The 25649-nt window shown below is 36.9% G+C and overlaps 2 protein-coding genes across 3 annotated transcripts in view; both read right to left on the minus strand.

The window, feature by feature from the left end:
• LOC307173587 (H-2 class II histocompatibility antigen, E-S beta chain-like) overlaps positions 1-25649 on the minus strand; it is a 136581-nt gene that overhangs the window by 95121 nt on the left and 15811 nt on the right. The window lies entirely within an intron of this gene.
• On the minus strand, positions 1805-23009 carry LOC307173585 (uncharacterized protein). Of its 2 annotated transcripts, XM_079896805.1 has the most exons (6): positions 22871-23009; positions 21964-22071; positions 8118-8199; positions 7900-7974; positions 5776-6650; positions 2428-2620 (listed from the first exon to the last, which is right to left on the minus strand). In XM_079896805.1, exons 2-5 carry the CDS (start codon positions 21967-21969, stop codon positions 5779-5781), a joined length of 1035 nt encoding a protein of 344 aa, XP_079752931.1. In that variant the 5' UTR covers positions 21970-22071; positions 22871-23009; the 3' UTR covers positions 2428-2620; positions 5776-5778. The 2 variants fall into 2 exon arrangements, with proteins under 2 accessions (XP_079752930.1, XP_079752931.1); XM_079896804.1 differs by having other exon boundaries at positions 1805-6650.

A 25649-nucleotide genomic window follows, 5' to 3' on the forward strand; every position in this document is an offset into this window, starting at 1 on the left:
ACTAGACAATATATTTTTATGTATAAAATGTTAGATTTTGGTTAGCCTATGGCCCAGCTTATCATGGTAAAATACTGCCTTATGCACAGAAGTTTGTGAATACAGGTGTACATGTTTGAAATGCTCTAAATGCGTGCGGTCTATAGCCTATGGCCCATCAACAGATACTCGCGGTCTGACGCGGTCTATGGCCCATCAACAGATATATACATACATTATGCGTCCATAACCATTAATCAGTTTATTTTGGACAATGCGTGTTTTTTTTTTTTTTTTTTAGGAATGTGGCTGCATCAAGCTCTCCTTCTCCAGCACCTCGCAGAGGGGAACGCAGGTGTCGTTCAGTTCTCAGTGTGATCAAGAATCATACTGAGTAAACAGACGTTATATTTTACTGATGAAATGCAATTGTTTACATCGTCATAATACAAAAGTACATGTTCTTGTATGAAATTACAACAACTGTTGTCTTTTTTAATCCATGGCCATTAGTGATTGATAATGATAATAATACCTACAGTTTATTTGATGTGTTTTTGATGTGTATGTGTTATGAGCATGCTCAAGTGTTTTGTTTTTTGTTTGTTTTTACAGATGTGACAATGAACATTTCCAAGCACCTGTTCCGAAGAAAACAAAGATAAACAAGCAACAGGCAGTTGACATGGTTCCACAAACTCTGAGATTCATGCCCGCACGGACCGCAACTGAGTTGTCAACTCTGTGCCAAAACACCAATGCTCAGTTAATTAAAATTAAGTTTAAAATAGCCTAACTGTTTGACTATTTGAATATAGTGTAACATTTTTAAATTTACTTATTTCCTGTGATCAAAGCTGAATTTGCATCATTACTTCAGTCTTGAGTGTCACATGATCCTTCAGTAATCATTAGTGCAGCACAATTAATCATATCGCAATCGCGATGTCAAGGCTATGTGATTTTGTACAAAATGCTGAGATTATGGAATAAATACATTTGGGCTGTCAATGTTAACACGTTAAATTGATTAAATATTGATAAAATAATTAACGCATCAACACAGCATCCGTTCATTTTTGTCATCCTTTGGCTAGTGTTACTTTATATCAGGGGTTCCCAAACTTTTCCATGACAAGGCCCCCCAAATACCAAGGCCAAGGCCACTAGGTTCTGGCCAAACCTATAAAACTATATAGTTTTACCCAAACTGAATAATTAAGACAAGTTTAAATGGGTACATTTTCTAGAAATATTTTTGAGTCTTCATTTTCTTTTCTGACATCAAACACTTCTGTTAAAACTTAACACACTAGACATGCAAATTATGTGCAGTTTAGGCAGTTTTTGTGTGCTTTCATTTTAATTGAGCGTGAGCTGCACAGCAAAAATAGACTCAGCGCCGAAACCGCTTCACTGCTGCTCACACGACGCTCCTGCTCGCAGTGTAAATGCACTCATTGATTAACATGGATGCTGAAAAAATATGCACCGTTCACGCTTGCGGTGTGAAACGGCTGTAATTCACAAGGTTTCCTACATGTGTGTTCCGTGTGCACGTGTGATGCTGATGTTGCGCGATGTTAATCATGCGGCGCCACATTGCATTTCACCCCTTTCAATCCGATCGAAATTTCATTCGGATCGAGCTCAATCGGATCGATTAAGGTGTTTACATGAAGGTTTGAGCAGCATGAACCTGCTTAAGTTTTATCGATTAAATGAATTATCATCAATTAATCGATTAATCGTTAACATCCCTAGTAACAACTTACATTGTGAGAAAAGTTGTCTATTTTGAATAAATGCTGTTCTTTTTAACTTTTTATTCATTAATGAATCCTGAAAAAAGTATCACAGGTTATAAAAGAAAATATTAAGAAGCACAACCATTTCCAACATTGAAAAATACCAAAGTATTTAGTAGAGTATCAAATCAGGATATTAGAATGATTTCTGAAGGATGTGACACTGAAGACTGGAGTAATGATGCTGAAAATTCAGCTTTGATCATAGGAATAAATTATATTTGAAAGTATATTAAAATATAAAATAACTAAATATACAGTACCAGTCAAAAGTTTGGAAACATGACTATTTTTAATGTTTTTGAAAGAAGTCTCTTATGCTCATCAAGCCTGCAGTTAAAAAACAAAAAAACAAAACAAAAAAACAGTAATATTATGAAATATTATTACAATTTAAAATAATGGTTCTCTTTTTTAATATACTTTAAAATGTAATTTATTTTTGTGATGCAAAGCTGAATTGTCATCAGCAAGTACTCCAGTCTTTGGTGTCTTATGATCCTTCAGAAATCATTCTAATATTCAATTCAATTTCAATTCAAATTTATTTGTATAGCGCTTTTCACAATACATATTGTTTCAAAGCAGCTTTACAGAAAGTGCATTTCAGAAATGTACATAGAGAAATACAGTTAGTTAATCATGTATTGATTTAGGGCATAAACATCGCCAGCGTCGAGTCGTCTCTTCACGGGCGTCGAGTCGTCTCTTTACGGGCGTCGAGTCGTCTCTTCACAGGCGCCGAGTCGTCTCTGCACGGGTGTTGGAGAATCTGTAGTTTCCATGAGAGGCTGGATACAAACTGGAGCTGACGATCTGTATTTACCTCGGGACTAGCGTCCCGAGATAACAACAGAAAAGCATATGGGAAATAATTAGCGTAGCTGCTGTTCGCAATATTAATGCATTCAATCTGATTCAACTGTAGTATAAAATGTAAGTATTATGTGAATGCCTGGCTGAAGAGATGCGTCTTTAATCTAGTTTTAAACTGGGACAGCGAGTCTGAGCCTCGAACAATATCAGGAAGGCCATTCCACAGTTTAGGAGCTAAATGTGAAAAAGCTCTCCCTCCTTTAGTGGACTTAGATATCCTAGGAATGACCAGAAGCCTCGAATTTAGTGATCTTAAAGAGTGCGATGGATTGTAGGGCGATAGAAGTTCCGTTAAATACACGGGAGCTAAACCATTTAGGGCTTTATAGGTCAGTAGCAATACTTTGTAATTGATACGGAACTTTATAGGTAACCAATGTAGAGACGACAGAATTGGTGTTATATGATCGTATTTTCTTGATCTAGTAAGAACTCTAGCGGCGGCATTTTGGACTAACTGTAGCTTGTTTATTGAGGATGCAGGACAACCAGCTAATAAAGCATTACAGTAATCTAGTCTCGAGGTCATGAATGCATGAACTAACTTTTCTGCATCAGAAACAGATAGCATGTTACGTAGCTTAGCAATGTTTCTAAGGTGGAAAAAGGCTGTTCTTGTAACATATGAAATATGATTTTCAAAAGACAAGTTGCGGTCTAATATAACACCCAGGTCTTTTACTGTAGAGGATAAAGTAACAGGACACCCTTCTAAATTAAAGTTGTATTGTAAGAGGTTTTGTGGGCAGTTTTTTGGACTAATAAGTAATACCTCCGTTTTATCTGAATTTAATAGCAGAAAATTACATGTCATCCAGTATTTTATATCTTTAACACACTCTGTTAATTTAGATAATTTAGCGTTTTCATCTGGTCGTGATGAAATATATAATTGAGTGTCATCAGCATAACAGTGGAAATTAATTCCATGTTTTCTTATAATATTACCAAGTGGCAGCATATATATTGAGAATAGCAGAGGGCCTAACACAGATCCTTGCGGTACACCGTAGTTTACTGACGTTATCTTCGATTTTTCCCCATTTACGCAGACAAAATGGTAACGGTCTGATAAGTACGATCTAAACCAGTTTAATGCCTGTCCCTGAACACCAGTGTAGTTTTGTAGTCGGTCTAAGAGTATTGTGTGATCTATAGTATCGAACGCAGCACTAAGATCAAGTAAAACTAGTATTGAGATACAGCCTTGGTCAGAAGCTAAAAGTAAATCATTTGTGATTTTAACGAGCGCAGTTTCTGTGCTATGGTGCGGTCTGAATCCTGACTGAAACTTTTCATAGATATCATTTTCTTGCAAGAAAGAGCACAGTTGAGCGGACACAACTTTTTCTAGTATTTTAGACATAAATGGAAGATTTGAAATGGGTCTGTAATTTGCTAGATTATTATGATCTAATTGTGGTTTCTTAATAAGAGGTTTTATAACTGCCAACTTGAATATTCTTGGAACATGACCTAAGGATAAAGACGAGTTAATAATATTGAGAAGAGGCTCTTCCACTACAGGTAACACTTGTTTCAGTAGTTTAGTTGGTATTGGATCTAATAAACACGTTGTTGGTTTAGATGCAATGATAAGTTTATTTAACTCTTCCTGTCCTATAGTTGCAAAGCGCTGTAATTGTTCTTGCGGGGTGATAATTGAGGCTGAATCATAAGACACCATTAAAGATTGTACATTTACAATTGTGTTTCTGATGCTTTCTATTTTCTCAGTGAAGAAATTCATAAAATCATTACTACTAAACTGTGACAGAATATTTTGCTCCGGTAACGTCTGTTTATTTGTTAGTCTAGCGACGGTGTTAAATAAAAACCTTGGATTGTTTTGGTTGTTTTCTATTAGTTTGCGGAGATGCTCAGCCCTGGCTGCTTTTAGGGCCTTTTTATAACGTGACATACTGTCTTTCCATGCGATTCTAAAGACCTCTAGATTAGTTTGTTTCCATTTACGCTCTAAGTTACGAGTTTCTCTCTTTAGAACATGCGTAACACTGTTGTACCATGGTGCTTTAGTTTTCTCTCTAACCTTTTTTAATCTAATTGGTGCAACGATGTCTAATGTACTAGAGAAAATGGTGCTCATAGTGCTAGTCATTTCCTCTAGTTCATCTGTTTGTTTGGGTTCACTGAGCAGCTGAGACAGATCAGGTAAGCTATTTGAGAAATGATCTGTAGTTGTTGGAAGGATTGTTCTGCCTGGTCGATAACGCGGCGCAACATGACAAATTTCAGCGGTACGTAGTATGCAAGTGACCATGTAATGGTCAGTGACTTCATCACTTTGCGGTATAATATCTATATCGGTTGGATCGGCTCCATGTGATATAATTAAATCTAGCGTATGATTAAGACGATGAGTGGGACCAGTTACGTTTTGCTTGACCCCAAAGGAGTTTAATAAATCTGTAAACGCAGCCCCTAAAGCATCATTTGAATTATCTACGTGTATGTTAAAATCTCCAACAATTAATGCTTTATCGACATTGACCAAAAGATCTGAGAGAAAGTCTGCAAACTCTTTTAGGAAATCAGCGTAAGGCCCTGGCGGTCTATATACGGTAGCCAAGGCTAGAGATAATATGGATTTCTTTCTTACATCTAAGAGAGTAACATTTAGCACAAGTACTTCAAACGAATTAAACCTGTGACCTGTTTTCTGAGTAACAGTAAGAATATCTTTATAGATTATAGCAACACCACCGCCACGACCAATCAGACGGGGCTCATGCTTGTAACAGTATCCAGGAGGAGTAGACTCATTAAGACCGAAATAATCATTTGGTTTAAGCCAGGTTTCAGTAAGGCAAAGTACATCGAAACTATTATCTGTGACCATTTCATTTACAATAACCGCCTTAGGTGTAAGCGATCTGATGTTTAAAAGACCTAGCTTTATAAATTGTTTTTGTTCACTAATATTGAGATTTTCTGGTTTAATCACAATTAGATTTTTCTTAGATCCTGCAGTAGATTTATTATTTGATCTCACTAAACGAGGAATAGACACAGTTTCAATATAATGTTCTACATTGGTACTTATATCAATTAAGTTTGGACAGCAAAGAGTGTGATTTGGACTTTGACTTACTAGTCATATGGTGTGTAGCGTCTTGGAGATGTTGTCCGACAGAAGAGCCGCTCCGATTCTGCTGGGGTGAAGGCCATCAGCACGGAAGAGCCTAGGTCGCTCCCAGAAAAGATTCCAATTATTTACAAAGAGCAGTCTCTGTTCATTACACCATGACATTAACCATTCATTTAGAGCAAATAATCTACTGAACCTTTCGTGTCCTAGTCGGTAGGTGGGAAGCGGTCCAGACACGATGATCGTTGTTTCAGGCGATGTGCTGCGTACCGTCTCGATCAGGCTCCTGTAGTCCTTCTTCAGAACCTCCGACTGCCGTAGCCTGATGTCGTTCGTTCCCGCGTGCAGCACGACAGCTCCGACGGGCTCGTCACCGTTCAGAATCCCGGGAACCTGTGCAGCGACATCGAGAACACGAGCACCAGGAAAGCAGTGAGTGCGAACCTTACCTTTACCTATGGTAGCACGGACATGCCGGACGATGGAACTGCCGATGATCACAGCGTCGCATTCCGTCTCGCGTAGAGGGGAGAAGCGGTTCCGGGTGGAGATCTCGAAGGCCGGGAGGGGCGGAGAGGTCCTAGCTCTGGTCCTGGCCCGCGTCTTCCGCTGTGGAATCATCCAGGGTCCATGTTGTTGTGTCGGTGCCGGAGTGAATGAAACCAGGGATGATTGCATCCTGGGCAGAGAAACACATGGAGTAGACGAGGTCGGAGTCAAAAGGTTACTAACCACTGACTTTTGAGCATCGGCGCGTGATGTTTCAAGCGCGAAACGTCGATCTCGTAGCTCGGCCTGTCTCTCTAGTAGGTCGCGGATCTGCTTCTCCACGGATTCCAGCTCTAACTGCACAGAATGCAGCTCGAAGGTGTCCTCACCTGCACTCAAAGGTAACGTTAGACACACATCCGTTATATTCGCCATTATAGCAGATGTGCTATAATGGCGAATTATAGCTTTCAGTGATACGGGTGTAAATAAGTCGATCGATAGGCGCGACCACGCGTGTAATGCTAGCGGGCTAAGGCTAGTAGCGGAAGTTCGAAAGGTTGGATATATGTAGCGATATCAGAGCAATCCGATTGTTTTTTTTAAGGAGAATAGTATTCCAGATATGTTCACACGCTATAAAAATGAAAAAGTTCGTTTGTAAAAGAGTGTAAAGAAGAAAAACAAGGTTTCTGAATTAATTCGACGGAGCTCCAAACACAACAACGCACTCAGTCGCGACGCATGCGCAAAAAGGTATATAATATGATGATTTGATACTCAGTTATTATCAATGATGGAAACAGTTGTGCTGTTTAATATATTTTTTTGGAATACTTTTTTCAGGATTCATTGAGTAAAACGTTAACAGCATTTATTCAAAAAAACAGCATTTATTAAAAATAAAAACATTTCTAACAATATAAATCGTTACCATCACCTTTTATCAATTTAACGCATCCTTGTTGAATTAAAGTACTAATTTCTTTAAAAAATAGTTATTGTTCCCAAACTTTTGAACGGTAGTGTATATTGTTACAAAAGATTCCTATTCTAAATAAATACAGTTCTTTTAAACTTTTTACTCATCAAATAATCCTGAAAAAAGTATCTCAGGTTATAAAAAAAATATTAAGCAGCACAACTGTTTCCAACATTGATCATAAATCAGCATATTAGAATGATTTCTGAAGGATCATAAGACACCAAAGACTGGAGTACTTGCTGATGAAAATTCAGCTTTGCATCACAAAATTACATTTTATTAAAAAAGAGAACAATTATTAATAATATTTAATAATATTACTGTTGATGTATATTACTGTACTTGATGAGCATAAGAGACTTCTTTCAAAAACATTAAAAATAGTCATGTTTCCAAACTTTTGACTGGTACTGTAAACATAACCTATTACATTTTTTCCCCCGTTTTTAACCCCCGGTCGGAATGCAAAAAAAATTCTCGGGGGAGGACAAAATATTTGCGAGAGAAAGCAAAAACCATGTAATTTTTCACTAATTTTTCCCGTCAAAATGTCTCTTTCAGGGCTGTTTATGACAGGCTCAAATACAGGAGGTTTCTATATTTGCAGTCTATGGTTCAGTCATACGTTTAAACAGACCAATTAATAAACTTACTCATAATTGCCTTGACCTTCCCTGGATCCAGGCCATCTCTTGCCTCTTCACCGCATGCGGTCTTGGATTTTCCACCTAAATACCGGAAACAGTGATACTTGTAGGAAGAAACATTTAAAGTATAATGGTATATTACTATTAGTACTTGTAAATGTACCTCTAAGGTTGCTTCGGAGAAGAGTCTCCATGTCAAAAACACTACAGAGGGGACACCTTACCATAGAAGTGGACGTATTGGCATGATGCTGCCCTCCATGCACTTCTGGACACAAACACTTCTGATCCAGGATAGATTTCAACCTAAGGATACAACAACAAAAATGACCAGATAACGTTTTATTTTATCTTTGTTATTAAAAATAAGAAGTAGTGATGGGCATTTTTCAAAAATAATGCATTCGAATATTCAGGCTCATAAAAATCAAATGGTGTTTGGTGTCATAACCTTATTTTTTTTATAATACAATAAAGATGCACAATTCTGGATAATTTGAGAATCACAATTTTTTTAAATGAAAATTATTAAATCGAACCAAAAATTGAAATCTTGCTAATCGGAATCAAATTGAATCTGGACATCTGTATCGATCCCCAGCACTAGTGTGTCTGTATATTGTAAAAACACTCACTGGGGTTAGGCTTATTCTTAAAGGAGTGATCACCTACAATCTTCACTTTTCCACGAGAATCAATGTATGTTATGATTGCCTAACGATTATACACTGGCCGGGAAGCCGATATTTAAAAGTGAAGCGTTTGTTTACCTCAGGGTTTGTAAAATAGCCCACGTGCACGCGCACTCAAATACGAGATTTTGGCCGTTTCTCAATATGCGTTCTTGTCTGTACTTGCGTTCTTGTGGACTTGTGAAACGTCATCAGTCGCTGCCCAAGTACCGTCCCAATACACAAGTTTGCATTTTGGCAAGAACGGTTAAAAATCCCGGAAGTGTTCTTGACACGCCCATTTTACCGAGGATGCATTGGTTGGTAACTTGTGTGAACTTGACGGCAGAAATATCCCAGCATTCATTTCGGCATTCGAGGAACGAGAGGTCAATACAGCAAGTCGTTTTTCTACAATTTCATCGCTAAATTCACTTCTGAGAACATTTGATGCGAGAAATCAACTGTGTAGATTTCAAATATTGGCATTTTTCGAAAATGCGCTCAAACGTTTTCGGAAGTGAGAATCTTCAGCGTAGGTAGCTTTATTGTTATGAATATACATTACATAGTGTACAGTTGTAGAGTAATCCCTTGAGCTGAGGGGTAGGCTTGGGCGATAAAGCCTGGCTGTTACCGTCAATAATTCTCGTTATGTTTGGGCACTGCAGACGGCGTCTGTGCGGGGGTGTTATTGCGCAATACCAGCAAGAACACATCGTCTCAAACTGTCAGCGGCGTTCTGTGTGCTCGTCACCTTGTGAGTTCATTCTTCCAAGAACAACTAGCAAGAGCGTTCTCCCCAAGAACACAAGTCCGTTCTTTGCATTCTTGGTTTTGAGAAACACCCATAGACTGTAAAAAATATGGACAAAGCGTCTGTGACGTCATCCATAGACTTTCTGAAGAACGGGTTTGAAGCCGTTTATGGGGGGTATGGGCGGCGCCATCTTGGAAAATCTTGGGAAATCCTAACCCCGCCCACCTTCTAACGCAGCGCGCGTCACTCAGCTCGCTCTGCTACTCCGGTTATCTCTGTGTATATTTTAGGCAACGAAATATGTTATAAAACACCATACTAACTCTTTTCGTTTTCATTTAAAGAAATCTTAAACATTATAGCCACACAAATGTGGTTCAGGCAACGCATATTGATTATATTCAACTGCACATAACGTTTGCCTATTTATGAAAAAACAAAATATAAAACACAAACCTGCCTCTTTTCATTTTAAATATAATATAAAAATATTACACATTTTATGGTCCAGGCAATATGTGCATTTGTACTAAACAACAGATTTTGCAGTAAACAACATTACAGATCATCTTCGTTGTATTAAAATTTAAAATGACAAAACTCAACCCAGTCTCTTTTTGTTAAATTTCAGTTTTATCAATATTAGCCATTATAAAAGTATACGTAAAAGGTATAAGAAGCTATACAAATAAAGCAAACAATTCAGTCAAACATACAAAGTCAGCGCTCTATAGTCTATACATCGGTAAAGTTAAATAGCTTATAAAGTTATGAAACTTCCCCTCAGCCAAAACGATTGCCCAGGGAAAAAAATTTAGATTCACGAGACCAAAAATCGCCCATTAGATATACACAAGACGATATAGATATACACAATATCTCATGTTTAACCACTAAAGAGACGCCAGAGTCCGCGGCATTGGCGGCAAACCTCATAACGTCAAGCCGAGGAAAGGTTGCTCCAGGTGGGGTACATGAACGCCGAGCGCCCGGTCATCGCTGGATCAACTGGATAAAATTTTCATAAATCTTTAAATAAACCACAGATTTGAGCTTTAAACAACTACATTCTCGCCTGAAAAACTCTTAAAACTACATTTCATGATACATAAACAGTAGTATTATATGTCAACTGTATTAAAAAATGGCGCTTCTTGTTGTCATTCTCCGTGGCGCTGCCTTGTCAGCTGTCAATCAAGCTGTCACTCAAAGTTAACCACGCCCTTATTGTCATATATTTTATATCTAAATACGATCTAAACTAACAAGTTAGAAAAAAATTCACCCCCCTCACAGTTGTCAGGCACTCGGAAGCTATCGAAAAATACAATAAAAGTCCATGGGACCAACTTGTAAAAACATGAATTTATGCTGTGAAAACGGACATTTTAACATGGGGGCTATGGACATTTGCTCCCTTTTGGGACCTCCCTCTAGCGGATTTTCGATGTATTGCAGTTTTTCGCACTTCCGGGTAGGCTTCATTTTTCAGATCAGAATGTTGCCGCCATAGACTGTAAAAAATATGGACAAAGCGTCTGTGACGTCACCCATAGACTTTCTGAAGAACGGGTTTGAAGCCGTTTATGGGGGGTATGGGCGGCGCCATCTTGGAAAATCTTGGGAAATCCTAACCCCGCCCACCTTCTAACGCAGCGTACGTCACTCAGCTCGCTCTGCTACTCCGGTTATCTCTGTGTATATTTCAGGCAACGAAATATGTTATAAAACACCATACTAACTCTTTTCGTTTTCATTTAAAGAAATCTTAAACATTATAGCCACACAAATGTGGTTCAGGCAACGCATACTGATTATATTCAACTGCACATAACGTTTGCCTATTTATGAAAAAAAAAATATATATATATATAAAACACAAACCTGCCTCTTTTCATTTTAAATATAATATAAAAATATTAAACATTTTATGGTCCAGGCAATATGTGCATTTGTACTAAACAACAGATTTTGCAGTAAACAACATTACATATCATCTTGTATTAAAATTTAAAATGACAAAAACTCAACCCAGTCTCTTTTTGTTAAATTTCAGTTTTATCAATGTTAGCCATTATAAAAGTATAAGTACAAGGTATAAGAAGCTATACAAATAAAGCAAACAATTCAGTCAAACATACAAAGTCAGCGCGAGTCTAACCATACATCGGTAAAGTTAAATAGCTTATAAAGTTCTGAAACTTCCCCTCAGCCAAAACGATTGCCCAGGGGAAAAAAATATAGATTCACGAGACCAAAAATCGCCCGTTAGATATACACAAGACGAATTATATCTCATGTTTAACCACTACAGAGACGCCAGAGTCCGCGGCATTGGCGGCAAACCTCAGAACGTCAAGCCGATGAAAGACTGCTCCAGGCGGGGTACATCGCGCCGAGCGCCCGGTCATCGCTGGATCAACTGGATAAAATTTTCATAAATCTTTAAATAAACCACAGATTTGAGCTTTAAACAACTACATTCTCGCCTGAAAAACTCTTAAAACTACATTTCATGATACAGAAACAGTAGTATTATATGTCAACTGTATTAAAAAATGGCGCTTCTTATGTTGTCATTCTCCGTGGCGCTGCCTTGTCAGCTGTCAATCAAGCTGTCAATCAAAGTTAACCACGCCCTTATTGTCATATATTTTATAACTAAATATGATCTAAACTAACGAGTTAGAAAAAAATTCACCCCCCTCACAGTTGTCAGGCACTCGGAACCTATCGAAAAATACAATAAAAGTCCATGGGACCAACCTGTAAAAACATGAATTTATGCTGTGAAAACGGACATTTTAACATGGGGGCTATGGACATTTGCTCCCTTTTGGGACCTGCCCCTAGCGGATTTTCGATGTATTGCAGTTTTTCGCACTTCCGGGTAGGCTTCATTTTTCAGATCAGAATGTTGCCGCTTGGTTGCCGCTTGGAAACACCCTTTGATTTCTTCTCTGTCTTGACGTCACGACGGGGGAGGATATGCCATATATGGACAGCGCAGCAGGAAGCTCGCCCTTACCCTCTCCCCTCTCCCCCTCATATTCAGTCGCGAAAGATGCAGAAACGAAGTGCACACATGAGTTGCTCTGTGGTTGACTGCCAGAATCAACATGTAAATGTGTTTTCTCTACCAAGAACGGACCTAGCTATCAGGGACCAGTGGATTAAATAAATTTTTAATGACGCGGTTCCTTCAACCCTTCCCACTGGCTTATCGTTACGTGTTTGTGCTAAACATTGTACGCCGAAATCCTTCACAAATTTGGGGCAATATCAGGCGAAGTTGGCATCGAAGCTCGGGAAAAGCGCCATTCCAACAAAATTGCCTGCAATTGAAACGGTGAGACTGTGTTTTTATTGCTCTACTGTGTGTAACAAACAGCATCTAGGTGGGTTTTCGCCTGGAAGGCTTTATAGAAATCTGGCATCCTACTGAACGAAGTTAAACTGAGAGAGCGTGGCGTTCACAGACACCAGAATGAACGAGTTCACAGTAACGTTCATCAGGCAGTAATGCGGTACGTTCAGTTCACTTTCGCCCAAAATATGAACGAGTTGATGAACTATCGTTCAATGAACGCGTTCAGGCACAACACTGGCGGGAGTATTAGCTTCGAGGTATGGGGAATGGCTGCTAACGTACTTTGCAAAAAACAAATGACTGAGATCATCATAATTCGGTTATTGTTTATTTATTGCCTAACGCTTATATATGAGGCGCCGTCTAGTTTGTGTGTGTGTGTGTGCTCACGTCTTATATTTGTGTGTGTGTGCTGTGCTCGTGTCTCATATGAGTAACTTTATGTGCGTGAGGGTTCATATACATGTATGTGTGACTACTTATTATATATGCAAGCGTGTTTCATATATGTGTGCGTGAATGAAGTTTGATTTAAGCCCTAAACGGAGCCTCATACTTATGCACTGGCCGGGAAGCCGGTCGCATTCATTCACAACTTGCGCCATGATGTCAGTTTGTAATGATATGCTAAAGCGTTACATGCGGTGTCAACCCCCCTCCTTCCTGCAACCAATCAACGCGCCCCTCATTTGCATTATTATAATGACCGTCCATGACAGCCAAAATATCGCATCAGATCTCGCGAGACAATAATGCCTACAGAAATAAGGGTCTGAGGAGCTCTGTTTATTTATTTTCCACTTTTCTTTTTTAGAAGGGCCTGAAAGACTATAATACAGCAGGTATCCAAGGTAATACTAGGGTATGACTCCTTTAAAAAACTTGAAAAGTATTAGAACAGTTAGAATAATCAAAAACAAGGAAGTTATTTTTTGGTCAAAGAAAACTACATATCAAAAGAAAGAATTTAAGTGATTTGGTGTCTGAGAAACTTACACTAGTGTTGGCTGCATTGTCTGATGGTACTGGGTACTGTCCAGGTGCTGTTATCATGTTTTTAAGCTCCGCAATAGACTGTTGAATAACACGAAGTGACTCTTCCATGTTTCCCATTTCTTAAATGCAAAATCAACAAGATACTTCACATTGAGGGTACGAAGGAATTTGCAAAAGAAATATAAAATATTCCTAAAATGTTAGATAGTGTGGGGAATTGTGTTATTTTAGGAACGGTTCATATAGATTTTTGCAACTGGTGTTTTTTTACTTGCTAGGACCCCACTGAATACAAAACAACCTGTTTCCAATTTTTTTCTTCATTTTTAGTGCCAAAATTCAAGATGGCAGACAATATATGCAGAAAAATCACAGAAAATAAAATATATAATCTTGTCACTTCTATGAAGGCTTTAAAATGGTAAACTTTTTGATGAATGTATTCCTAATAAGGCAGACAAGTGAGACCCAGACTATTTTAAAAATATTAATTGTATTGTTTGCCAAAAAATTGGGCAAAAAAAATAAAAATAAAAATAAAAATAAATAAATAATCTGAAAAAAATGAAGAAAAAAATAATCTGCATTTTGTTTCATTATTGAAGAGTTCAACAAAACAGTCAGTCATTGTCACTCAAGTATTTATCCTCATCACTCTCACTGTCACTGTCACTGTCTGACTTTTCAATAATGGTGCATGTCTTCTCAGTATGGCAAGCTGTTTTAACTTTTATTTATTTCCAGGATATGAATTCTTGATATCAACAATTCAATTTTCACTAGTTAAAACGATAGTTATTGATATCAGAAATTAGATTTCTACTAGTAACAATGGCAATTTTTGATATCAGGAATTACATTTAGTAACAATGCTAATTCTTCATATCAGCATTTACATTTTCACTAGTTAATAACCCCTCTGGGCTTCTTCGGTCAAAAACGGACGAAAACTTATACATTTTTAATTTTTTTTTTTTTTTTGCTTCATCGGAATGGGATGACACTTGGTAACTTTTGTTGTATTAGCTATGCGAACACACAAAAAAATCATGGACATGATCCAGATATGTTAAAGGGTCGTAAAAAAAATAGTCACACTTAGCTTCCTGCCGGTCAAAAATGACCGACATAGGAAATGAATGGGAAATACGAAAAAATACGAAAACTCAGAGAAACTTTTGGTGGTACAAACTACAAATCAGCCACTGTGCAGAAAAAAAGTGCATAGCAATAAAGGGGTGACACTCTAAAACAACAAGAGTGCAAATATGACACCCCCCCACACACACACCCACTCCCACACACACAAACAAATTATGCTCCAAACTATATAAAAACTATATAATCATAACTCCAAAACCGTTGCAAGGAGAGTCAAAAGGTAGGTATCATTTGAAAGAACTCTTTTTAAATTTTTCTAAAATATAAATTAGATTACATTTGGACATTGTCCTGCCGAGAAACGGCTGATAAAAGACAAAAATATATATATAATTTTTATTATGATTTTGCATATCTTTCTTATTTGTCATGGAATAACTCATAAAGGAAATAAGGTAGGAGGAAAATTCGTTTTTAGTGAAGTCCCTCTAGATGTTAGCTGCATCTGGATAAAAAATAAAAAAAATTGGATAAAGGAATCAAAAGTTACAGCATTTGGAAAAGAGATAGCCTTTTTGTACAGTCTTTGACACCCCCTCATGGGCAATTTTTTCTCCATGAAGAATATCTTGTCATAAAAGCAATAGATTATGTTAATTTTGGGCTCATTTTAATTGTAATAATATGCTGTAAAAAATAAAGTGGCATTTTCAATTATCTGTGAATGCTTCATGAGCTGTATGATGTTTTTGACACATTGCAGTACATTATTTTATAGATTATGAAAAAAAGAAATTCTATTTATCAGCAAATAACTCAGCAATACTTAAGAGTTTTTCAAAGTGGATACATTCACTGTTCAGACTCTAAGCTTTCAAATGACATCAACTTTGTGTTAATCAAGGCAAGATTTTTGAAAAATATGGTGATGAATATTTTCGCAGCTAGGTGGCTCCTGCTGGCGGTACACTCGGTTTTAGAGGGATTACTCAGCACTCGTTAGGAGTTAATACATGTAATTAGATGCATTAAAAAGCTGAGATCCTAAGCTTTAAAGTGATATATAATTTGTGAATTTATGAATTTATGAATATAATAGAAATATAATTTTTGATATCAATAATTACATCGTTACTAGTAAAAATGGCAATAATTACTGATATCAATAATTAAATTGTCACTAGTTGAAATGTCTATTCTTGATATCAACAATTGAATTGCTACTAGTAAAAAATTTCATTTTTGATATCTGAAAATGTATTTCTGATATCAATATAATTTCAGATATATAAAATGGCTTTCTTACTAGTAACAATCACATTCATGATGTCAGAAATGAACATTGTCACTAGTGAAAATGGAATTATTGATATCAAAAATGAACATTGTTACTAGTAGCAATTCAAATGTTGATATCAAGAATAGACATTTCAACTAGTGACAATTGAATTCTTGATATCAAAAATAAGTAAGAATTGTATTTCTGATATGTGAAACTGGAATTTCAACAAGTAAGAAATCAATTCTTGATATCAACAATTGATTTTGAATGGCAGCCTATGGTGACATTTCACTAGTGAAAATACAATTACAGATATCAAGAATTATAGTTTTTACTAGTTGAAATTCAATTGTTGATATCAAGAATTATAATTTTAACTAGTGGAAATGTAATTCCTGATATCAAAAATTGCCATTGTTACTAGTAGAAACATTATTCCTGATATCAAGAATTATAATTTTAACTAGTTAAAATTGACTTGTTGATATCAACCGGGCTGGACTGGGACAGAAAATCGGCCCTGGCATTTTGGCCCAGACTGGCCCACTACATATGACCATAAACACCACCCATCTTTGCACGCCCTTGAATATGTTTTTGTTCAACTCCTATTCATTAAAGCCACTAATGCCATGTAATGAGTGAGTAGGAACGAGTTAACAGGTGAAATAAGTACAAAATTGTAATTTATTAATACAATTGAACTATACTCCACAGTGATGCATCCAAAAAACAAGCTATAAGCTGCATTGGCATAGCAAAACCAGTGTTTCCCACAGGATCTTGGGATCCCCCCCCCGCCAATGGGTTCCTACACTCATAGCCAAAGTGTTTTGAAAGTAGTTCTGCTTACCGCGGACTCTACACTTTTTCATCTCTCTCCTGATCCTCCTCATCAGCCACTGGAGCTGATGAAGGTCCTGCTGCTGCAGAAAACATATATATTTTGACACATTTTACAGCGTCTGCTTGAAGGGCCTGTATCTATTTTTCACGCTATTTCTCTGCACATTCCTTGCGTTTCTTCTCCATCTCTCAGACTATTTTGACAGATACACTGCACGCTCACTCAAAGCCCAAAAGGGGGAGGTGTTTAAAGATGTGATTGGGCCAGCCCACTGTCAATCAAGAAAACAACCAATGGGCCGCTGATCTACGGGTTTTCACGGGTTTCAAAAAAACTAAAGCTTACTTTTTTTTTTTGACCAATGCATTACACCGGCACTAACCCAGCGCCGTCAATTAAACAAAACAAAACGAATGGGCTGCCGATGTACGAGTTTTATGGGCCATTAAAAAAAAAAGTATTAGATGTATCGGCCCAAAAAGCACGTCGGCCCACCGGGCATTTACCCGGTATGCCAGATTACCAGTCCAGCCCTGGATATCAAGGATTCATATCCTGGAAATTAATTCCAATTAATTCTATCCTGGAAGTTAAAACAGCTTGCCATACCTCAGAGACTCTGAGGAGACATGCACCAATATTGAAAAGTCAGACAGTGACAGTGACAGTGAGAGTGATGAGGATAAATACTTGAGTGACAATGGCTGACTGTTTTGTTGAACTCTTCAATAATGAAACAAAATGCAGATTTTTTTTTTTTTTCATTTTTTCCAATGTTTCTATTTTTTTCACCCAATTTTTTGGCAAATGATCCAATAAATATTTTGAAAATAGTCTGGGTCTCACTTGTCTGCCTTATTAGGAATACATTCATCAAAAGTTTACCATTTTAAAGCCTTTATAGAAGGGAAAAGATTATAAATTTAATTTTATGTGATTTGTCTGCATATTGTCTGCCATCTTGAATTTTGGCACTAAAAATGAAGAAAAAAAATTGGAAACAGGTTGTTTTGTATTCAGTGGGGTCCTAGCAAGTAAATAAAACACCAGTTGCCCAGGCTGGAAAAATAATTTCCCTCTTCCTGCAAAAGCTCAAAAGTTTCATTTTGTTTATCGTTTCCTAGTAACAAAGGCTGGCTATCTTTCCCATCTTTCCATTGGCTTCATGTAATCCATTCTCCCCAATAATTTTCCATGTCATCTGATTGTTAACAGAATTATTGTGGTGAGCGCAGAACATTATTTTAATTAAAATGATTATTAGGTTATATGAAGGAAACTTTTAGCCTAATCAGTCAATGCGTTTTTCCGGGTATGCCAATAAATAGCATAATGGTGGTTACACCCATCATTGGTTGATAATCATGATAATTCATGTTACCCATGGTCATATTTATTACCCAAGTCAATCAGTTAATTAGAAAATGTATGTATATAATGATATACCTAACATATATCCAATTGAAATGTTTAAAATGGCGATTATTTGCAATTTTTGGTGATATGTCCGCCATCTTGGATTTTGGGCCTGTGCAGCCCGGGAAAAAATCGGAAACAGGTAGTTTTGCAAACTATAGGGTCTGAAGAAGTCAAAAAACATCATTTGCAAAAATCTATATGAAATGTTCCAAACACTTTATTTTGCTACATATGGCCCTGCACTCTTAAGAGACGTAAATAATAAGGCACATATTGTGCAGATCTTACTCTCTACAACAAATTCTCAAAGGTCTGATATGTCCTCCCGTATGTCCTTGTATGGTTGTGGCAAGTCTTTTTTCTGGATCTTCTCCATAAGTGCTCTCTGCTGTGAGACTTTCATTGTCTTCATCTTGGTGTAAACAATAAATAAATGTCTGAATAACATGCACCTCACAAAGAAAAAATAAATAAAATGAAATGAAATGGCCTCTGCACGGACAATAAGGAAATCTAACGTTACATGTTTTCATGTTTAACTGAACGAGCAGAGAGAGAGACCCGGTTGCGCGCGCACACACTCTCTTCGGAGCAGGCGAAAGTGTAAACAAGACTTCACCGTCTACAAACTAAGCGCTGTCTTGCTCTCTCTCCCTCGCACATTTTAATCAAAATAAATCGACACGGTGGTAAAAGGTCGGAAGACCAAAGTTTCATGTGGAGCATTCGGAGATTTTTTTTTTCCTGAATTACCGCTGGGTGAATTGTGCTAAATAAGTTGTTGCCTTATCTTCTCTGAAAAGCATTCCGGACATTCAGCTGACATAAAACAACACTTTAATTAAACGAAAAAAACTATCCAATGATGAAATGTTTTCTGTATTGACACAAATCTTGGATGTCCATGTCCTAACCGCTGGGATAATCACACAACGCGCACGACACGTCCAATTCGTGAACTAATGACTCCTTTGAACCGATTCATTTTAATGAATGGTTAAAACAACTGATCTTTCCAACACTGAACTCAGGAGACGTCTGAATCAATGTATAACTAATCAGTAACACTTTACAATAAGGTTCTATTGATTACATAAATTACATAAAAAGTACAGTTTGCTTACTCAAGCTTAAGCTTTAAAATAAATAAAACCACTTGTTTTTTTGAAAAGCATATGACAACATTTTTCCTCACAGTGCTATCAAGAATCGATAAGAGAATCGTTAAAGAATCGGATCGATAATCAGAATTGTCAGTGGCATTGATATTGATAAAATCCCCATCCCTATGTAAAGACAGTAAATTTATAATCAAACTTTAAAGAACATACATGTTTTTTAATAGTTTTTTTGAGAGTTAAAAGATGAAAACATTTTGCTAACATGAGGTCTTGTGTCACTGTCAAGTCTTTTTACATCAGTGCAAAACTAGGGTATGCAGATTAAGACCACTATTCATCAGCATGCATTGATTAATCCCATGGCATGTAGCAAAAAAACAAACAAAAAAGAAGGTGCGACCAAATCATATGCAGGTGCGACCAACTGAGAAAGTTGGTGGCAGCAGTGCAACCAGTGGAAAAGTTAGTCTGGAGCCCTGCTTCAGAGTGAAAACGGGTGAATCTGACTGCAGTAGATGTGAAAGATATGGATAAAAATCATACCTGCAAACTCCACACACTAAAAAAGGTGACAGTGTCGGGGGGGCAGGGGTGCAGACTAACTTTATTTTTTTTATACATGCCATGGGATTAATCAATGCATGCTGATGAATGATGTATAATAATAATAATAATTATTTTGCATACCCTAGTTTTGCACTGATGTAACAAGACTGACAGTGACACACAATAAGAGCATGTTAGCAAAATGTTTTAATCTTTTAAATCTTAAAAAAAACTATTAAAAAACATGCATGTTCTTTAATGTTTAATTATAATTTTACTGTCTTCACATAGGGATGGGATTTGATAACATTTTATCAATAATAATGCCACTGACGATTCTGATTATCGATCCGATTCTTTTTTCTCTCTTTTTTCTCGATTCTTGATAGCACTGTGTGGAAAAATGTTTTACTTTTTTTTTTAAAAGTGGTTTTATTTATTTTAAAGTTTAAGCTTGAGTTAGCAAACTGTACTTTTTATGTAATTTATGTAATAAATAGAACCTTATTATAAAGTGTTACTGATTAGTTATACACCGATTCAGACGTCTCCTGAGTTCACTGTTGGAAAGATCAGTTGTTTTAACCATTCATTAAAATTAATCGGTTCAAAGGAGTCATTAGTTCGCGAATTGGACGTGTCGTGTGCGTTGTGTGATTTCCGCCTAAATGAATTATAAATAAACATAAACAACTAGTAGGCTATTTGCAGTATATTAAATCATTTTTGACAATTATTTTGCACTGAAATGAGTCTGACACTCGAGTCTGTCAGCTCTGACAGCGCTGCATCACGTGCACCTGCGCAATATCATAGCTTATGATTTCCGAAAATAGTACTGTTGTCAACTAGTGATATCATCACAAGAACTGTTGAGGAATATGCAACATAATTTAGACAATTATTTTTGTCATATAGTTATAATAATAAGTTATAACTGTCAGACACTATCATTTCACCGTGCATGCCCTCGCAGGCTCGCACCGAGCGAGGCTGAACATGACCTCAGCTTCGCAGCTGAGACACGAATAGACTCTTAACCTAAAAGGGGGGGGAGGGGGGGGGGGTTTACAATGGTGTTTCATGTATTCAGAGTTGTTTACAGTGTTAAAGAGATGGATTCTCATGCTAAACATGGCCAAAGTTTAAAAAAAATATTTTAGACGAATAACAGAGAATTTTCTGTGCCGAAAATCTTACTTCCGGGTTGGTACAAGTTTCGGCTGATTTTTTTCGATCATGGATCTAATGACGTAGACCAGAGAGGAACTCCTTATATGAGCATTTCTCACGGAAAAGCTCGCCCGCGCACACGTCGACCAGAGGAGAGCGAGACCGCGCACATCAACAGGAAATCATCGGCAGCGCTGCATAGGATTTGTTCAAGAATGTCTCTTCAAAGTGTGTTTTTGGATGTGAGGGAAAGCTTACCGTGTTTAGCTTCCCAAAGAACCCAGCGTTAGGAACAGTGGATGGAGTTTGTTTTTCCGGGGCAAAAATGGAGATGTGCAAGACTGTTTGTTCCCTGCATTTCGACAATGATTGTTTTATAAACAAAGCCCAGATCGATGGATTTGCAGATCGTCTAATGCTTAAGGATCGAGCAGTCGAAATGATAAAGGTTCGCGGTCGCAGGCGGTGAGTAAAACTGCTTCAAATGTCTCTGTGTGTTGTTAGCAATCATAGTCTATGTTAGCAATCGACGCGTTAGCAGCACAGCTTTAACACGGCCCGCCTCCAGACGCTCGCTTTTTTCCGGAAAGACTCGGTACAGCCTATCTTTCTTTTATAAATATAAAACTAAAGACTTTTTGGAGATATGAAAGTTGCAATACTACTCTATAGTAGTGTTGTCAAAAATATTGATATTTCGATAAATATCGATACTGAAATATCTGAACGGTAGTTAAAGTAGTTAGTTCACCCAAAAACGAAAATTATGTCATTATTTACTCACCCTCATGTCGTTCCAATCCAAGACGTTCGTTTAATCTTTTTGATGAAATCTGAGATCTTTTTATCACTCCACTGACAGTCTACACAACTTGCACAATGACATGCATTTCTGAAGAAAAGCAGAAAGACACAATCATTTTTAAATACTGTGAGTGCGTCTGTTTCACCCATTATCTTCTGTTGGATTAGCCTACATTTTTAAATCTTCTGTTTTTAGTTGTTACCAGAGCATTTTCCTGAAAATAGCAATCACACAATAAGAAGTATTTAAAAAAAAAAAATCTTTTTCTGCACATTAATGTCAATTAACTATTGAACATAATTGCTTGTATTTTTTATGTATATCCAGTAGTGTCTGATATTCCAAAGAAATTTAACGGTAAAACTTTACAATATAAGGTTCGTTAGTTAACTACATTAGTTAACATGACCTAATAAAGAATTGCACCTATACAGCATTTATTAATCTTTAATTTCAACATTTACTAATGTTTTATTAAAACCTTGTAAACATTAGCCTAGTTAAAGCACTGTGAACTAACATGAACTAACAATGAACAGCTGTATTTTTATTAACCTTAAAGTTACAAACTTACAAATACTGTAACAAATGTATTGCTCATAGTTAGTTCTTGTTATAAAGTGATACCAATTTAGGCTAACATAAAACAAAGATGAGTACAATTATCATTATCATTAATAAACTGAATTTTGTGTAAGTTACAGTGATTAAAAACATGAAATAGGCCTAATGCTGCAAACAGAACACAAAACAGTGTAAAACTAACACAGTAAGCGCGTTTCCTCTTGCTCACACCGGTTTGAATAACATATAACCAGTGCTTTAAGTGGGCCGGTACGCGCCGGTACTCAGTACCGCCACTTCCAAATATAGCTCTTGAGCGTACCGCCACCTGTCCGTGCGCCCAGAACGTGCTTTTAGCGTACCGGTACGCTCGTTTGCACATCTGTTTTAATCCTTTGTCTGCGCTGCCGCTTTACTTCACAATGCACGCTTCCTCCTTGTTTATACTTTCGCCTGGCTCCGCAGCGCGAGTCTCCGCAGACTGCGCGCGCAATCCGCGCACCTCCCCAAATGGACGAGGTGTTTATACTTGACGCGCTCGCCGTTGTACTACTAACGATAGGGGCGACTCGAGTAATTGTCCTCTAAACCATCAGGAATCAGCGGTGAGAAGATGAAAGCTATACACACGTGACAATGTTTATTTTAGTACACCACCACCAATAACACACTACAAACAGAATCGTGTAAAACCCAGTAAACCCTGAGATTATTACTCGTGACAATAAAACAAAATATATGGATATGAGACTGTGTATACAAAATAAATTAACAATATCTTATATTTTCTAATTTCACTAAATATTTCATTAAGTTTCGTGAAGATTTTTACTAAACATGGACCTTTATGTTCATTAAAAATACTTTTAATGCTATTGTATGCTCATTTTTTAAATGTAAGCAACTAATTTAGACTTGCAAACTGGGTGCCGGTGTGGTGAGAAGTTCGAGCTCGTTATTTATGTTCAGTAGCTCTTTCTACAGTAGCTCTTTCTAAGGGTATTTTTTCAATACCATTTTGCACATTTTATTTATGTTCAGTAGCTCTTTCTAGCTCAAACAAATCCACAAACTAATAAAAGGATTTATTATTTTTTATAAGGTCGTCTGTTGACTGCTGTATATAAAACCCCTTCCGTTGTTGTTACCTCAGGGGAGGAGGGGAGTCAGCAAAAAAAAATAATAATAATAATTAATAGAGTACCGGCACCTCTTTTGGGCCACTTAAAGCACTGCATATAACGTTACTTAAAGTCTTTTTACATATCTCTAAAATTAAAATAAACAGATTTGAGGGCATTAGCACGTTATACTCACCGCTAAACTGAATGAGTTGACAAGGCCAACCTCGCTTATTGAACTTCTTTTCTTCCAGAAAACGCCTCTCTTCCGTTCCACTTGTGAATGACCACGGGTTGTATTTCTGTCATGTCTTTGTGTTTTAATTGTGATAGTCCACAAATATGAACGTATATGAATGATGTCGTCAGTGAATAATCAACCAAACCGTATTTTATGGAGCAGACACTACGGGAAAATACGCTGACTGACCCCTAACCCGTAATGAGCATCAGCTGATCTCGAGACTCATTGTGAGGACAACGACCGCGCGGCGCGCGAAGGAAGAAGATCTGGTCACGTGCGGGCAATTTATGCGGGCGGTGAAAAAGTTCGTCTTACAAAACAGCATAACTGCAGTACAAACGGTAGACCTATGAAGACTTCATATGCAAAAACCAAAAAGTCCATCTGAAGGTTTTTTATTTATTTAAATAAGCTTTTTTTTTTTATTTTTTTTTTATTTTTTTTTTATAAAGCTCCTTTATTAGTTTCAATAATTTCACTTTAATGACAACTAAAATGACCTCATTGCCATTAAAGTGAAATTACTAAACCTAAACATAGGAGCCTGATTAAAAAAAAAAAGTCAGATGAGGTTTTTGCATTTAAAGTCTTCACATGCATATCAGTGCATCAGTGTTATTGTTTCAATCTGGTTTCAATATACTTCATTATACAGCAGATCTACAGTTGTACTGCAGTTATACTTCACTATAATGAAGTTGTACTTTTTGTACTGCAGTTTTACTGCTGTTGAACTTCAATGTACTGCAGTTATATTGTATCTATACTTCGTTATACTGCAGTGCAAATCTACAGATGCACTTCATTGTACTGCAATTATACTGCTTTGAACTGCAGTTTTACTGCAGTTGTACTTCATTGTACTGCAGTTATTTTTTGTAAGGGGTTTTTCATTGTTGTGTACAAGAGTTAAAAACTATAAATACTGTTCGTTTTCTCACACAAACCGCTCGTTTCGTGTCTTAGGCCATCAATGTGTACTTACGATGGGGAATTGTTTCATTTAGACGATGGGGAATTTTTTAATTTGGACTTTGTGCATGCTCTTTGAGACAGTGACCATATACCTGTGAACAAAACAATGAACCAATGAGAACAAGACACATGAACAGGGGAGTACATGGCAGGTTCACAAGAAATGACAAACCAGGGAAGCACATGACAAGAAACTGAAACATAACCCAACACCATCTGTGACAATGTGACACTATTCATGCCTCATGTATTTTCATATGACATGAGGCATGAAATATATTGTCACATACATGTACACATATACATGCAACATGTAGATCAACTGTTATGCTTGAATTTTTATGCATGTTGAAAATATATTTTCAAAATATATTTCAATATATTTAACAGTGTCTCACATATATGTGAATATATTACATTTCTGTATGGGAGACTTTATTTAATTTTTTATGGAAGAATCGTGTACACTATATTCGTAAATCTGTTGTCGTGAATTCTCTTAAAAACGGTGGACTTAACTTTTTGGATTTTTCTACTTTAAATAACACTCTCAAAATTAATTGGTTAAAATTTTGTCTGAATAAACCTTCTTGGTGGAATTTTATCCCTAATTTTATTTTTGACCAACTCAGGGGTCTTTCTTTTCTACTAATGTGTGATTATAAGATTGAGAAATTGCCAGTAAAACTATCTGCCTTTCATGATCAAGCCTTGTTAGCTTGGAAATTGAAGCACAATTTCTCTCCGCAGCGTTATTTTAT

Source organism: Squalius cephalus, assembly GCF_949319135.1.
Source record: "Squalius cephalus genome assembly, chromosome: 16".
Classification (NCBI taxonomy): Eukaryota; Metazoa; Chordata; class Actinopteri; order Cypriniformes; family Leuciscidae; genus Squalius; species Squalius cephalus.

Coding starts and splice junctions, on each gene's coding strand:
- LOC307173585 (XM_079896804.1), bottom strand. Junction 7,975..8,117: donor CCAATACGTCCACTTCTATG/GTAAGGTGTCCC, acceptor TCCGGTATTTAG/GTGGAAAATCCAAGACCGCA. Junction 6,651..7,899: donor GAAGGTCAAGGCAATTATGA/GTAAGTTTATTA, acceptor CTTTGAGTGCAG/GTGAGGACACCTTCGAGCTG.